Raw genomic sequence first — 15965 nt, forward strand, 5'->3', positions numbered from 1 at the left:
TGGGATGTCCAGTTTTGTGCCCTTACACTCAGCCTGTGTGCGCTAGGAAACAGGTTTGGGTCCTCACTGTTTGTATGGTAGCCACTTTGTAGACTGAGCTAGCTATCACCCCAGTCCCTGGGCCAGACAAGTTTGATTTTAAGGCCCGAGGTAGTCATTCTGGCAATAAATGATTTGATTTCTAATTTTCTATCTCAGTGTTGTTATGAGAGTTCAGTAAAATAATTTGTATAAATACAAGCTCAGTAACAGACCGTTGCTGTCAGTATTGATGTGGTTTCCCCCACCTCTGTCATTGTGTGAACTGTCAATCACCACGTTCTCATAAACAGTTTCTTTTACTCTGGGCTTTGAAGACTGTTTTTTTTTGGGTCTTATTTATTGATCTTTTCTCCGACTGTTGGGCACGCTGAGCAGCGTAGAGCAGAGGATAAGTGGGGGATGGATTCTGGAGGAAGCTTCTGGGAGTGGACGCACATGCTGGTGCTCAGTCAGAGCAGGGACAGGGAGGCCAAGAGCACAGGGAAGGAGAACAACGCCAGAGTCCAAGCTTTGGGGACCCAGAGGAGTTGGAGAAGCAGAGACAAAAGAGTCTTGAGAGCCATGGATGCTGACCAGGAGGGAGCTGCTGGATGGAGAGGCAGTCAGTGATGTCTCATGATGCCAGACCAGCAAGGCAGAGGAGAATCGAGAGGGCTTCCTGTAAACTGTGATGAGGCTGTGATAGCCTAGGAATCAAGCCATTGTGTTTGGAAGGATACTACTCACAATGTGCTAGCCATTCTGTTTGTGAAGTGAGGTAAAAGGCAGTCGAGAAGTGACGTAGCTCTCGAGAACAGGCTGGAGAGATCCAGGAAGCAGTTAGAAGTAGAGGTGAAGGGCAGCCTTGGCTAGAGTAGGAGGGAAAGGTGACTGACAGGATGAGTGTTGGGTTTTACACTTCTCAAACCCTCATTTGGTACCCTCCTATGCAAATCCCTCCCCTCTTTCCTGTGATTGGCTGATAGGGCCCTAGAGCTGGATGGCTGAAGATGTGGTTGGGTCACGGATGTAGGTGTAAGGTATATTTGGCACTTCATACAGTTATGGTTTCTTAGAATTGATTACCTGATCAGTCCATGTGTAAGCTGTGGACTGTAGTGATCTGTGAGGTTCCTTGTGAATGAGATAGTTGAGGCACTCAGTTCTGGACTGACGCGTTTACTGTGATTAGTGCTCATCAGTGTGGAACTCTTCCTTTAGAAGAAATTCAGGCAGGGATCCAGGAACAGATTATGAAAGTGGCAATCCTCAGGTCATGGAGGGACTACTGAGTAGGAGGGGATTTTCTGACCCTTAGGGTATTTAAGTAGTAAAATTCATAATGAAAATGCTGAGGAAACACACTATATCCCCAGCGGTTCCTTAAGAGACTGTTTTCTAAGAGATGTCATCAAACGTTCAGAGGATTGTGTGAGTACATTTCCCCAATTGGGAAACAAGGGCTGATGTTGACGCAGAACTGTTCCTAGGCTGATGGTTCTAAAGCTAGCTCTGCTTGTTTTGGATCTACTGGGAGAGTCTGTATGATTGTTTTGTTCTTCCCTGGACACACGTGTGCGTGTGTGCAGTGTGTATATGTGGAGACTTACCGGGAAACACAGAGAAGCCTGCATTGACACGAGGGCTGCTTCTTTGAGGTCACTAACGTTGGTTTCTGGAAGATGCTCCCCTCAGCTGCCTATCCTGAAGCTTTACTAAATTGCAGTTTTTAAGGGGGTGGGTAATCCAGAAGATTACTTTGCTCAGTGTTTCTGGTTGGTCTCTCTAGAAGATAGATTACATGAATTTTGTGCATATACAATAACATTTATCTCTACAGTTAGGAAAAGGAAATCAACTTTTAATGAAATTACTTTTTTCCCTTAGGCTATTTGGACTGCCTCTGTTCCATTCCCTTAACGTTTGGCTTCTATCGTAGTTCTGGAGATGCTCTGTCTTGAAAGTCAGTGCTTTTTCTAATAATGTCAAGTTATACTTTGTTTTATTTACCTCATGCTTTAGACTTTGGGGAAGAGAACAGTAATTTGTTTCTGCATGTTTATAGCAGGAATGTATCATAGATTCTGGCCTTAGAAGTTGTTAGTGAGTAAAAGTCAGTATGTAAGTTTACATGTGTGTGTTCTAGTTACTAGACTGGGTCTTTGCAACTGTGATATAATTGTTGATTACTTGTCTAGGTCTCATTGATTGAGTTCTTTAAAGATACAGTTGTGTCCTTTTTTGCCTGTGGTCTTCTGGCACCTGCCACAGTGCCTGAGTCAAGACTTAAAAAAATATAGATGACTAAATGAATCTTTTTCTTGTTTCTAGACTAGAATTTTAAGTCTCTCTCATCTATCACATAAACTCAGTTATGACAAGGACCCTTTTAAACTTCTGTGACTCCCTTTTACTGTTGTGTCATCTCTGGTGTGTGTTCGTTTGTGAAGGTGTTTAGTGTCTATGGGGGTTCTCTTGTCATGTCGGATACTGAACATCTGGGGCTCAGTCTAGAACCACTCACTAGTGGTTCTCACATAGTCAGCTTTGAACCCCTGCCTCTGTAAATAAAGTGGGTAGGGTCCTGCTGTACAACTAACAGTCATTATGAATGACTTTCCTAAGGCTTTAGTCTTGCTTTAACCTCTGAATTCACCCACTCTTTGCAGGCCTGACCTTCACATTTCTCAGTGTGGGAGGAGGAGGACTATCCATTCTTCAGGGCAGTTAGTAAGGAGTAGAGAAGGGATGTAGGTAGTAGAGCTGGGTAAAGATTCCAGTGGGCAGAGAGCTGTGTTCAGTAACATATATATATGACTGTGGCAAGTCTGTGTCCCCAGATGATAATTAGGAATATAAAAGAAAACCACAGAGTAATCAGCTCCATGCCTCAGATAGTGTCACTGTGTAGCTTGGGTTTACATTATGATTCAGTCTCTGAGTGTGTTTACACAACCTCTCTTTCTTTGGAGAGTGTTTGTTTTAAGTGTCAGCACTTGGTGACAAGCCTTTCTTACCTGTGAAGCATCCTGTGTAGATGACTTCATAGTCCTAGACACTAACCCCAGTTGTGAGATTCGTGAGGGGAGGGGCTTGAGGTAACCTCCCCACCCCCCGTTTCTCCCTTTCTAGTAATTGGTTTTTTACCTTTGTTCTATAGGGCTATAAAGGTTAATTTTTTAATGGCTATAAAATAACATTATAAATCACAAGTGTAAAGAAAATTATGAATACTATTAATGATCTTGCTCAGTCCTGCTGCTGCTTCATATTTTTAAGAGTTCTTCTCTTCATGCTGAGGAAGACCTAGGTACTAAGAACACTTATGAAAAAAATAATCCTTACAGTTTGAACATTTTCATAATTTAAATTTTTTCAGGATTACTTTTCCTTTTACATTCATTATTGAACTATGGATTTTGAAGGCAAACCCCATGGAGCTGTATTTTTATCTAGCAGAGTACTCATATTCCAGCTGCCGCGGGGGAATCTCCACTTGTACAGATGATCTTCAGCGCAGTGAAAGATGCTCTCAGGGAATGAACCTGTTGAGAATGGCTAGAAAGCGCTCGAGGGCTCTCAAAAGAAACTTCAAAAGAAGACTTGGACCTGTGATAAACTTTCATTTCTAGTTTTGATTTCAGCTATAATCATAGCTGAAACTCTTGTACCTGGTATATTATCCAGAGTCTGATAGATTTTAGTACTGAAGGAAGGGGGCTTTAGTTTCCAAGTGTGGAGGCTAGTTACACGTTTTCCTCTATGGCTCAGTCTTAACCCGTGCTGTCAGAGCTATAGGTGACAGTCCCTTCAGAATTTGCTTGTGGAGGAGGGACAGAGCCTCTTACTAGCGGTGGGACCCTCTGGGGTGTGGCATCAGCTCTGCTGCTTGCTGGGCAGGAAGCCCATTGAGCTTTCAGTGCTTCCCCTTGTCCTCTGTGGTGGCTGCAGTATTATACTGTGCTCTGAGGATTAGTGTGAGGATGGATTTGAAGGAATTAGTATCTGTAAAGTGCAGAGGACTGAGAACTGTCACAGTTGACCCAGAACGCTATGCTGCTGCCACTCCAGCTGCCAAGCATTGCTGCGTTGCCGGTTTTGTCGACTCGCCTCACTCTGTTGCCTTTGCTCTTAGCTTCCAGTGTCCTCTTGTGGACAACGCTGCACCCCCCCCCTTTCTTTACTTGTCTTCATTTGAGACATTTTGGCAAAACCTGTTTCCCACCATCTCTGCAATGCTGAATTCTTCCCGTCTCTTCCTTGTGCATCTGAAAAGTCCCATTTTCTTCTCATACCATGCAGCCAAGTTGTATGTGCACTGTGGCAGCTCAGGGTTTATGTATGGTTGCAAACCTGAAGTTCTCTTACTTATGTGTGCAATATAGTAATGCCTGTTTCTTAAAGAACATACTATATGCTTTGCAAACGTCATCTTAGTCTTTACAGAGAACATGTAGAAGACAGGCATCGTCCTCTGAAGAAATTGAAGTTGACATTAAGAAATTGATATATCCAGCTCAGAGTACAACCTTGATTTAAATTCAGTCTCTGACATGTTTATGCAGCCTCCATAGAGTTTTAGGATGTCAGCACTGGAGACACCCTCCCTACCTGGGAAGCATCCTGTGTATAGAGTACTTCAAAGTCTCAGACACTTACTTGCTCAGCTTGGAAATTGATTAATCTTGTCTGTATGTGACCAACAGTGACTAACATGGGGGCTTCTCCTTCTCAGCTGCTGTACTTCCCGCCTGTCCTCAGTCCGGCCGGCAGGTACGGGCCATCCTGTAGGCTACTTTTGTTCAGTGGATGTTAAGTTGAACCTGCTAGTAGGATGAGTTCACCTGCTAACAGAGAGAGCCCATTTGTCCCGCTACTTTTGTTTCTAGTATTAACTTTCTTTCAGTAATGCTTAGTGTCTGGCTTACTGTGATAGTGACCTTTAGCTGTGGTAGTGACATTCAGTTTCGAGTGCTGAATGCTATCTTAATCTTAGTGACCAATGTCCAGTTTTCATTTCCATAGACTTGCCTATGCAACTTAAAGTCAGATTCAGGTACTGGAGTCAGCTAGGATGCTAGAAGTTCGCCTTTCCCTCAGTACTCTAGAATGGTTCAGAGTAACCATCCACTTGCTCCTTCTATTCCCACTGTAGTACCTGAAGAAAACATTGCAACTATGAAGTATGGGGCCCAGGTAGTGAAAGGAGAGCTGAAGTCGGCCTTGCTGGATGGTGACACTCAAAACTATGACTTGGATCATGGATTTTCCCGGCACCCCATCGATGATGACTGCCGCTCTGGCATTGAGATCAAGCTTGGCCAGCCATCCATTATAAACCACATACGCCTACTCCTGTGGGACCGTGACAGCCGGTGAGTCCTTCCCGTCTTGGAGAAGCTGATGCTGTATTTGCTGGACAGGACCTAACTTTTTGGTCATCTGCTCTGGTTCCTCTCCCTTTTTTTCTCTCCTCACGAGCAGAAGGATGATGTTTATTAAGAGAGGTCCTTTGTCTTAGGGTTGTTGTTGCTTCGATGAAGACCATGGCCAAAGCACCTTGGGGAGGAAAGGGTTCATTTGGTTTACACTTCCTCACTAGTCTATAACCAAAGGATTACCAGATGGGGACTAAGCAGGGCAGGAACCTGGAGGCAGGAGCTGACGCAGAGGCCATGCGGGTGCTGGGACTGGCTGGCTCAGCCTGCTTCTTATAGAGCCCAGGACCACCAGCCCAGGGATGGTTCCATCCACCAATCACTAATTAAGAAAATGCCCTACAGCTAGATCTTAAGGAGGCAGTTTCTCAATTGAGGTTTCTTCTTTTCAGATTACTTTGTGTCAAGTGACACAAAACTAGCCAGCACAATGTTTTAGCAAGGAAGTGGCCAGAGAAGCAGAAAAAGACCTCAGTGATCACGTGCTTTGGTTTTACAGGTTTAAATGGCTTATTTCTTTATGTACATTCTGCTATTTGTCCTGAAAATTGGAAGAGTTTAAAAGTTAGATTTCTTTAATAAACATTTTTGACCTTTTTAAAATTTAATTTTTTATATTTTATTTTGTGTTGAGTGTTTTGCCTGCATGTATGGATATGCATCATATATTTCCAGAGGCCAGAAGAAGGCAATAGATTCCCTAAGACTGGATTTTCAGTCAGTTGTGACTGATCTTCTGTGTGCTGGGAATTAAACTCGGCTCCTCTGGAAGAGTAACCTGTTCTCTTATCTCTCCAGTCCCCATTTTTCCTCCTATACAAGCTCTGAATAAGTGTCTAGTTTGAAAAATGCAGAAAAGCACATAGCAGAAAATATAAATTGCTAGTGACTTCATCACCACCATGATTGAAATCTGTATGTATCTGACTTGTGTTCGTTATCTGTCTCATATACACAGACATAATACAGAATCTTCACATCGCTTTACAACATATAGATTAGCCATACTAGAAACTTAACTCTTCTGTTTGCATTTGTTTTCTTTTGAGGCAGAGTCTCAATGATTTGCCTTGCCTACTCTCACAGTTGCAATCCTACCATAGCTTCCCAGGTACTGGAATTACAGATATGTGTGCTCCACTGCACCTGGCTTTAATTTCATGTTTCAGTTACTACATTTTAAACAAGGTATTAGTTTTGAAATGTTATCTGCCATCCTTCTGTATAGGTGAACATTATTTATTTGGTTCCTTACATTTTGGATATAATAAATACTTTTAAAATGCATATCATCCTATAGCTGAGGAGATTGTCTTTTAGTGTACAGCTAAGCATCCTTGGAATAGAATCCAAGCTGTGAGAGACGTGGGGTGGGCTTCAGGCCATGGTGCACACCCAGCTTCCCCACAGCTCCAAGAGCTTCCTTCCAGCAAGTGCTGCTTCCCTCAGCTTGTGACCCATTTGCGGTGGCAGGAGCACAGGGACAGTGACAGCAGAATAAATGGTCTCTAGTGTTGCTTACCTTTAGCCTAAGACCCAGCCACCTGTTGTGCCTTTTTGGGTCTGGGCCTGTTGGTTCAGGTGTAATAGTGTTACGGCCAAGCACCCGGAAGAGAGCATGTCTTATTGGCACACTGGTGACCATTTTGGCTTTTTTGGCCATTTGAGCCATGCTTGTAGGACTCTTTTCAAGGTGAAAGTCAGCATTTGTATGTGCAGTGTTCTTGAAATCCCTAGGTGATTGTTCTCTGTTCTGTTTTTATTAGGAATATATTTTATGGGGCTGGAGAGATGGCTCAGTAGTTAGATCACATACTGCCCTTGCAGAGGGCTGGAGTTTGATTTCCAACACTCATGTTAGGTAGCTCACAACCATCTGTGACTCTAGCTCCAGGAGCTTGGACGCCCTCTTCTGACTTCTTCAGGCAGATATGTATGCACTCATGCACACACATACTCATACTCTAAATCTCTAAAAAATAGATTTTCTGACATGTATCTTGGTGGATAGTTGAAGCATAATTGACAGAGGTTGGAGTTAATTCATGTCTCCTTTCCAAGAGTCCCTGGTTAATAATAACAATGTAATAATAGTATTTGTATTGTATTTCCATTGCTTGTGTATGGTAGGCATTTCAAAAGCTTTACATATTTCATCTAATTTATAATGAAACCGGTATAAAACTGACAAAGAAAAAGGTTGGTGTGCTTGAACCTGAAAGCATTGCTCTTTGTTTCCACAGTGTTAAATCCTTTCAGGCTGCCTTGTGTTAGCCTCTCTACTATTACATTCACTGGAGGCTTAGCGACACCATGTTCTTTTCTCACACACATCGCTAACATTTGAAGCAAAGGTGAAAAATTCAAAATCTTAAGCCAAAAAGATTCTGATGTGTGGTAAAATTATATCCCACATTACTGATAACCCAGAGAGGTTCAATAAAAGGTTATAACCAGCTTGAGACTGAGCGATAAAATGAATGGGCATTGAGGGGACAGCGGAAAATGAGGGGACGACACAAAATAAGCTGACCTTTTCTGGTCACAATTGTGGGCTGCAGGCTGACATTTATGATCACCTAAATCTTCCAAGATTGTTCCTGTTGATATTACAGTGCAAGTAATAACTGCATCTCAAATTTAAATTTGGCTTATGACAAGGAAATACAGATTTGTTCAGTATGGGACCAGCATGTAATGGTCCTGGGCAGGACTCGAGGAGGATGATGGGCAATTTTCATTACTGCCGGTTATTAGCTGGCAAGTCTTAAGTTGCATCCAAAAGAAACAAGCCTTATCTTTTCACCCATGTTGTTTCTTTTCCTGCAGCCTGCCTTTAAGAGTGCTCTGCTAGGAGACTGAGAGGTAGCTGGGGGAGAAGCTGGCTTCCATAGAGAGCAGTCCAACCTTCCACTTGCTTTCCCCACTGAGAGGGGAGGGTACTCACTTGCCTGCTTCTCTGTTCTCACCCCCACAACTCTCCTCCTCTTTTCTCTGTCTCTCCTTCCTCCTTCCTGGCTTTTTCAAGCTGCTGATATGGTATGGCCATCATCTGACCATATAAAAAAAAGCAGTTTTGCATTTCATTTTGTTCTTAAGCACTCATCCTTTTATACGGTAGACAGACAAACTGAGAGAAATTTCACTCCGTTGGGTAACTGTTGCAGTAGAGGCTTTTCTTTTATACAGCTTCCATTATTATCTGACATGATAAATGTGCCTATGGAACAGCATGTGTCATTAGTGAGTTGTGCATGCCGCCTCCTGTTCATGTCTTACCTCTGGCTGTTGTCACTGTGCCATATGTCGTCTTGTTACTCGCAGGTCTTACTCCTACTTCATCGAGGTGTCCATGGACGAGCTTGACTGGATCAGAGTGATAGATCATTCACATTACCTGTGTCGCTCTTGGCAAAAGTTGTACTTCCCAGCTCGGGTGTGCAGGTGAGTGCTCACTCTCACACAGTTTTGTCTTTATTTAAGGACAGTTAGTCTTTGAGAAGGAGACTACTTTCAAAACAAAACAAAAACCTCCAAAATAACAATAAAAAAACTAGAAAACAAAACCCCAAACAAAAGCCTGTAGGGGAAGTTAGTGTGTGGACTGCACGGTGGAACTGTCCAGCATGCTTTGTGCCGTGTTTTCTTGTGGACTTGTGAAGTCTGTGATGAAACAGGCAACACTTGGGAGGTAGAAATGCCCTTTGCACTCACTGTGATCTACACAGACAAAGCAGTTCTGGTTGGAGAGAATGTTGCTTCCTTAACATCCAGGGGAGATTGCTCGGAAGGCTTCTTGCTGGTTCCCAGAACCAACAGCAGCCCTGGATGCTTGTGTCCATGTTGGCATACTTGGGCCTTTCCTGAATCGGAGGATGGAGGTGTGGCTGGACAGCATCGGTATTATAAGTGGGGTCAAAGGTGCAGGCTGCCTCAGCTGGCAGGCTTCATGCTCACAGCCTCTCCCCAGCCCTGTACCAGCTGATCCTGTTGTTTACAGCCCCCAGGCAAGAGTGTTTTACAGAACATTGAAAGGTTACTTTTCTAATAGTTTATAGTATTCTTTAGGTCAAACCATATTCTAAACATCCTACAGTTCTGCAAGGCAGCTATGAAACTGGGAGCTGGAGTTCAGGTTCCCCCAAATTATGCAGATTTGTTTGTTTCCCTTCAGTCATTTCTAAGGCAAGAGGCAGGACTAAAGGCAGAAAATGGGCTCAGTAGTGACGTGTGGAGAGAAGAGAAATGGTGGGTACACACAGGGAGAATGTGGAACTGGTTCACCAGCCACCCCACAGCCTCCCCACACCAGATGTCACCTGCCCTACCTTCTAGCTGTGACTGACAGGGTGTGAGTGGGTGAGCCTGTCCCTTGTTCAGGAGTCACCTCCGAACTCATGGTTAACTTAGAACAAGAATTTCACAGAACCCTTTAGCCACTAGGATAGTAAAAAATATTGCCTACATTTTTATTATGGGTGTTGACTGGACACAGTATTGTTACCCAGGGATCCTCTTCTGTAAAAATGAAGAAAATCAATTTCATTTCCCTAAAGAGGGACTAAAGTGTCTCAGTCTGGCAGTTGCTCCTTTACCCAGAGGAGTTTTGACTGGATTAAAATAAGAGGGACAAGAAATTAAGTGAAGATTTTATGTCTCAGGGCTGCTTGGGGAATGAGAGGGACCTGAGGGGGAGGGGAGGAAGAGGAGGAGGAAGAGAAGGAGGAGGAGGAAGAGAAGGAGGAGGAGGAAGAGAAGAAAGGAGGAGGAGTAGGAGGAGGAGGAGGAAGAGATGAAGGAGATGAAGTCTGCACTGACTCAGGTTATAATGGTTGCAGCAGATTGAAAACTCAGCAGCCTGTCAGTCTAAGCGTTTGGCGTGGGCGGCAGCACAGTGCATGTGTGTGTAATTAGAAGCAATAGGAACACAAATCCTGAGCAGATTATCATGATTCCAGCTGTGCTCACTCCCCTCAAACCTCCAGCCAGAGGGAGTGAGACCTGCCTTCAGTCAGGAGCTCCAGCTTTTAGAAACAGACTTTCCCTTGGGCATTCATACTCCTGCCCTGCCCTGCCCTGCCCCGCCCCCTCCCCTTCCCTCCTCTCCCCTCCTCTCTCCCCTTCCCTCCCCTCCCCTCCTCTCTCCCTTCCCTCCCCTCCCCTCCTCCCTCCCCTCCCCTCTCCTCCCCTCCTCCCTCCCCTCCCCTCTCCTCCTCCCTCCCCTCCCCTCCTCCCCCCTCCCTTCACCTCTCCTCTCCTCCTCCCCTCCCTTCCCCTCCCCTCCCTTCACCTCTCCTCCCCTCCTCCCCCTCCCTTCCCCTCCCCTCCCCTCCTCCCTTTCTAATAATCTCCTCCATGTTTGTGCTATGCGGCCTGCTTTTGTTTAGTGCATGTCGTGGTTACTATTCAGTTGCTGTAGCAAAACATACGGCTGAAGCCACTTAACGGAAGAGAGTTTGAGAGGACAAGTCCATGACTGCTATGGTGAGAGCCTGCAGCCCAGTTGGCACTAGAGGGGCAGTAGCTGAGAGTTCACATACATGCAGTCACACATGGGAAAGCCCAAAGCCCAGCCTCAGTGTAAAGCTCCCTCCCACAAGGCCACACCCCCTAAGCTTTAACCAAGGAGTTCTACCAACTGAGAACCAAACATTCAGATTCCATGTGCCCATGGAGGCCATTCTCAGTCAGATCACCACAGTACATCAGCTCCAGACCAGAAATCCGAGGAAGCAAAGGTGTCCTGAGAGAAGAGGGAGGGGATCTTAGGATCAGCATCAGTTAGAAAGCTTTAAACAATGAGCATTTTAACATGTCTCCTACGTTGCTTCATAAATCTTGTTGGCTTAGGTTTTTAAAACGGCATTTAAAAATGAATCTAAGAATTAGACCTTATTTGACTATTCAAGGATGCTTTGGGTTTCCTTCACAATCATGTATTGACTGCTTAACCAGTGTTCTAAATGAACTTACAGGTTCTAAATGAACTTCTCTCTGCAAATACTTCCTTTAGTATGTAAGGGTTTAGTTTTTCTTATGTTAGTTTATTTGTATGTATGTCACCTTTGTTCTTTAGTATCTTTTGTGTTGCTTTGGTTTCCCTCAGAAGGAAAATTACAAGCTTTTAGAGGCACGGAGTGCAGGTTCTAAGTCTTAGTACTGTTGGACAACACTCAGACCGTGACACTGTGTGCAGATGTAAGGTGCCAACTGACAGTGAGAGATGCAGTTGGTGTTGACCTGAACGTTCACTGTCTATCTAAGCAGTGTAGTTATTAAGAGGGTGGCAGGCTCCCATTTTTAGGGCTTGTTTTCTTTAGGAAACTGAAATTTGAGGTTCCTGCTGAAGGTTTTAAATGCTTTGTATGGATGGCAGATTTCATCTGTTACATTGAAAAAGTGATATTTTATCAATTGAGGCATGGGAGATTTTACCCACACCTCTTTCTGAGACTCGGCAAGAGTCAGTTGGCACTGTGGCTCGGAACTGGTCTGTGCTGTAGGTGGAGCTCACCCTAAGCCTGGCTTCAGCTCACACACTTGCTTGTGGTAAATCTACGCCTCACTAACCGTGGTACCCTCACCCAAAAGGAGCAGGAACCACACTCTGAACTTTGACAGTTACTGAGCATGAGGGCTGTTGGAAAGTAGAGAATCATACAGAGTAGGTAGGTTTTTTGTCACCTTTTGAGAATCTGAGATGTTGTTTGATCTTCAGAGAAGGTTGCCATCTTTGCCATGGTGGCTTTTATTAAGACACCACTGTGCCTTTTCCTAGCAGCCGAGCCTGTGAGTGCTTTCCTGTACTATCCTTAGCCTGCCACAATGTCTTAATAACTAGTGGCTTGCTCATTTTTGAATGTTTACAGCAAGTTTTGTATATTTTTGGTTTTGATAAAACATATAACATAACCTAGGGTCTGCCATGTCTCTGCCTGTGTGGTGTGACCCAGGCAGCATTCCCCTGGTGTAGTAGTGGGCTGCATCTGCTGCCAGTGAGGACGTACCAGCCTCCCACCACAGCCATCACATCAGTGATGATGAATGGAGGGAAGTCACTGACTCTTTCTGGACCCTTTCCAGCAGTTGGGGGGGGGGGGGGCTGTTCTATGTGAGTCAAAGCTCATCTCCCTCCACCTTAACCCTCAGCGGGAAATGAAGACAAGTGACTTCAGTTTATCTGTGTGCATCTTCATCCTCAGACCAAGCCTCACTGTGTCACTTGTCAGAGCTTTGCATTGATACAGACAAGTACCCATGTGTGTGTGTGTGTGTATGTGTGTGTATGTATGATATGTTTTTTTCTGTTGTGTGCTATGTGAGTTGATACTGCTTTTTAGTGTTATATTGATGCTTTTTGAAAAATATTTATATTATTATATTGATGCTTTTTGAAAAACATTTTTAAAAAACCATAGTCAACTTGTCAGTGTTTTTGAAGTATTTTCTAATTTTATATCCTGTTTAGGAAGGTGTTCTAATGCTAAAGAATTCAGTGCTACAGGATGCTACAGAATGCTATGTATTTTTCTAATACTTTAGAAACTCTTTGTAATCAAATGTTGAATTCAGGCAGACAGTATGTAGGTGGGTTAGGTTGGGACATTTGGCTTCAGAGTGTCATGTAATAGTGATTGTAGCACCCCAATGAGACTGCTTTCATGTGCTGAATTCTAGCACGCACTTGACTCTGTAACAGTGCATTTCTTTGATTCGTGGTGACTGTTTGAGTAACTACTGTTTTCTTTTCCTCCTTATTCCTGTCTTCTTAAAGCAAGAAATTATAATGTGCTGGGTATGTCACAGAAAAGGAAGGGGTGTGGCAGAACACCTGCCAGTCTGTCTTGTCGTCTCGGGTTATATTAGAGGCCTTCAGTGATGAGAAACACCTCACTAGAGGGCTCTGTTTTTACAGGGAACTAGGCATGCCTCACTAGCTCAGGAAAGAAAATTGTCTTCGTTCGTTCGTTCATCCACCACTTATTCATTCAGCAAATAAGCACCTATTTTGTGCTATATATTGTACTTGATCCTGAGCTTGTAACACTGATGGGTGTCAGGGTGTCAGCATTCGTCAGTTGGGAGAAACATATACACATATTTCTAAGTAAGGGTCACTGGGAGCAGGTATGTATTTTTAAGTAAGGTTGTCAGGGTGGTAGTGTTGTAAGCTGAGACACAGGAAATTATACTATCTGGTCTTTGCCCTGGACATGTTGGCTTTCTTTGGTATATGGTGAATGCTATTGATATAGCTAGTCTTCTGTAGGAAGCCTCATTAGGTGTGTACTAAAACTGTACCATTTGTTGGCATAAGGCACTTGAATCTCCTTTATTGCTGCCATCTATTCTGGCTCCCCCTTTCCCTGCTGTCCTTAGCCATGGCTTCCCCCACCCGTTCTCATTAGGTTATAGTACCTTCACAGGGCTGTAGATCTAGGGGAGAGGGACAGCAAATGAGGAGAGAAGTATTTCTATTTATGGGGGCATTCTCTCCCTGTCATGCTAGCAGTGTGTGAATTTGTGTGTGTCTGTTCATCTTCCACTCCCTCTGCCCCATCTCATCCACTAACTGGGCAGACAGAACATTTATTTGCTTTGAAAAGCAAACACTGGCATAATTGAGCAGTTCACCCTGAGGCTTTAGATTCCTAGTCAGTTACGCTGAGTCTTTACTCTCCTCATGGGACCAAAAAGCCCACCCCTTTGCGAGATGCCCTATTTAGACATGGAAGAGTGGGAAGGGTCCCACTTTGAAGAAGTAGCCATTTCAGCAAACCCTGTTTGAATTGTTCTTCTATCTGTAACGTTGATGAACTAGCACTGAACAGCCTACATGGAGAGAACACGTTTTATCTAAGAATGTAAAGCAAAACATAGCCACATGGTGTCACTAAATTATAACAATTTACTTAGAGCAGAAGAGAATTTAAAATGATTTTTAAAATAAAACCGTATTTAAATATAAATTGTTCTGAAGTCTGTGGTTTGTGAAATAGCACCTGAAACTATTTGTACTGTTGAAGTCTATTACTGATGGGAAGCATTAATTAGGCCCAGTCTGTGGATGCCCACTGTGTGCCAGCCAGCTCAGGAGTCATGGGCTGCAGAAGAGAGGGCACGTGGGCTTCTGTAAGTCCACTTATTCTGGCTTCTTACAAATCAGGCTTTCAGGCCTTCTTCTGGAACTTTGAAATAAATAAAAGAGTAACAGAGTCACTGAATATTTATGAGGAGTCAGAAAACCTGAAGAAAGGAGGACTGAGGATACAGGGAGAAAGTTAGAGGGCTGGGGAGGCTGGGAGGGAGCAGCTTACTGTTCACTGAGCACTTGCTGTGGACCAGGCACGTTTTCCCCTGTGTGAGTCTCACAGCAGCCTCGTGGGAGGATAAATGGCTACATTGTTGGATAGATGCAGAACTTGAGCACTGGAAAGCTGAGCTCTTAAGCAAAGGGTCTGACTCCATGTCATACACTGCTGTCACTGGGCGGGAGGTGCCGCAGCAGCTCTCTCTCGGCTGCATGTGCAGATTGTGGGGACACCTCAGCATGCACATGCCTTTGGGCTCAACCTCCAGAATAAAATAAATGACCAGGTGAAACCTGGCTAAACAAAAGGAACAGCTCTGCTCTGGAGCTGCAGGACGCAGGATCTGCAAGAAGCCCTTGCTGTCCTTTTGGGGAGCATTCCGCCACTGAGCTAGGTCTCTCTTCCCTTCCTGTGGGAGTACTGCAGGAGACTCACTGTTACAGTTACCAAAGGCTGCTCTGCTCCAGCTGGTCACAGCCACCCAGTGCACAAGCTCATGTGGGCTACTGCTGAGGAGGAACTGCTCCGAAGAGCTGCTTTGTAATCCTTGTTCTAGGTGTGCTTTGTCAGTTTGTCAATACAACTTCGGGTGTTCTGTCCCTTGCTTCCTCTTAAGATCATTTTAGGCTTTGTTAGCATAGTGGGGGGCTCTGTGTTCTTACTTCCTGTTTGTTTTGCTCCAGCTGTATTTAGAAACAAACAACATATATTACGAAATCTCTTTTCTCAAGATCTCATTTTGCATTTTGAGTTGCCTTTTTTTTAAGTTGAGAAATTATTTATTATTTTCACTTAGAATCCTCTTATTAGGGTTTTTTTTTCTTAAAAAAAAAAAAAAAAAAAAAAGCCCACCCCAAAACCCACCAAAAAAAAAAACCCCAAAGCACGGTGGTTTATTTTCAATAAGACCTTTGAGAAATGGCCATTTATGCATGAGTTACTCAATTGAATCCAGGCCTCTTTGTTTTATTTTGTTGGTTTAAAGGATAATAGTGTTTTGAGCTCCTTTTGTGTGCAGCGGCGGATCAGAACATGAGAGAATAGATTGGGCTTGTCCTTTCCTTTGCAGTTTGTTTTGTAATTTTAGAGTGTGTCTTAATAAGCTCATTGCATGAAGATGATGCTAACGGCACTAATAACCCGTAATTACCACAAATACCAGTTTCTGAGCCTCATCACAGAAGGGCAGGAGCTC

General features: G+C 44.0%; 1 protein-coding gene across 2 annotated transcripts in view; it reads left to right on the forward strand.

The window, feature by feature from the left end:
* Positions 1 to 15965, forward strand: part of Btbd9 (BTB domain containing 9) — a 354285-nt gene that overhangs the window by 45424 nt on the left and 292896 nt on the right. For both annotated transcript variants that reach the window (XM_076916780.1, XM_034523840.2), the window contains 2 exons: positions 5177 to 5396; positions 8784 to 8903. In XM_076916780.1, coding sequence (XP_076772895.1) covers positions 5177 to 5396; positions 8784 to 8903 — 340 coding nt within the window. The remainder of the gene's footprint in view (positions 1 to 5176; positions 5397 to 8783; positions 8904 to 15965) is intronic.

This window comes from Arvicanthis niloticus, chromosome 20 (genome assembly GCF_011762505.2).
Source record: "Arvicanthis niloticus isolate mArvNil1 chromosome 20, mArvNil1.pat.X, whole genome shotgun sequence".
Taxonomy (NCBI): Eukaryota; Metazoa; Chordata; class Mammalia; order Rodentia; family Muridae; genus Arvicanthis; species Arvicanthis niloticus.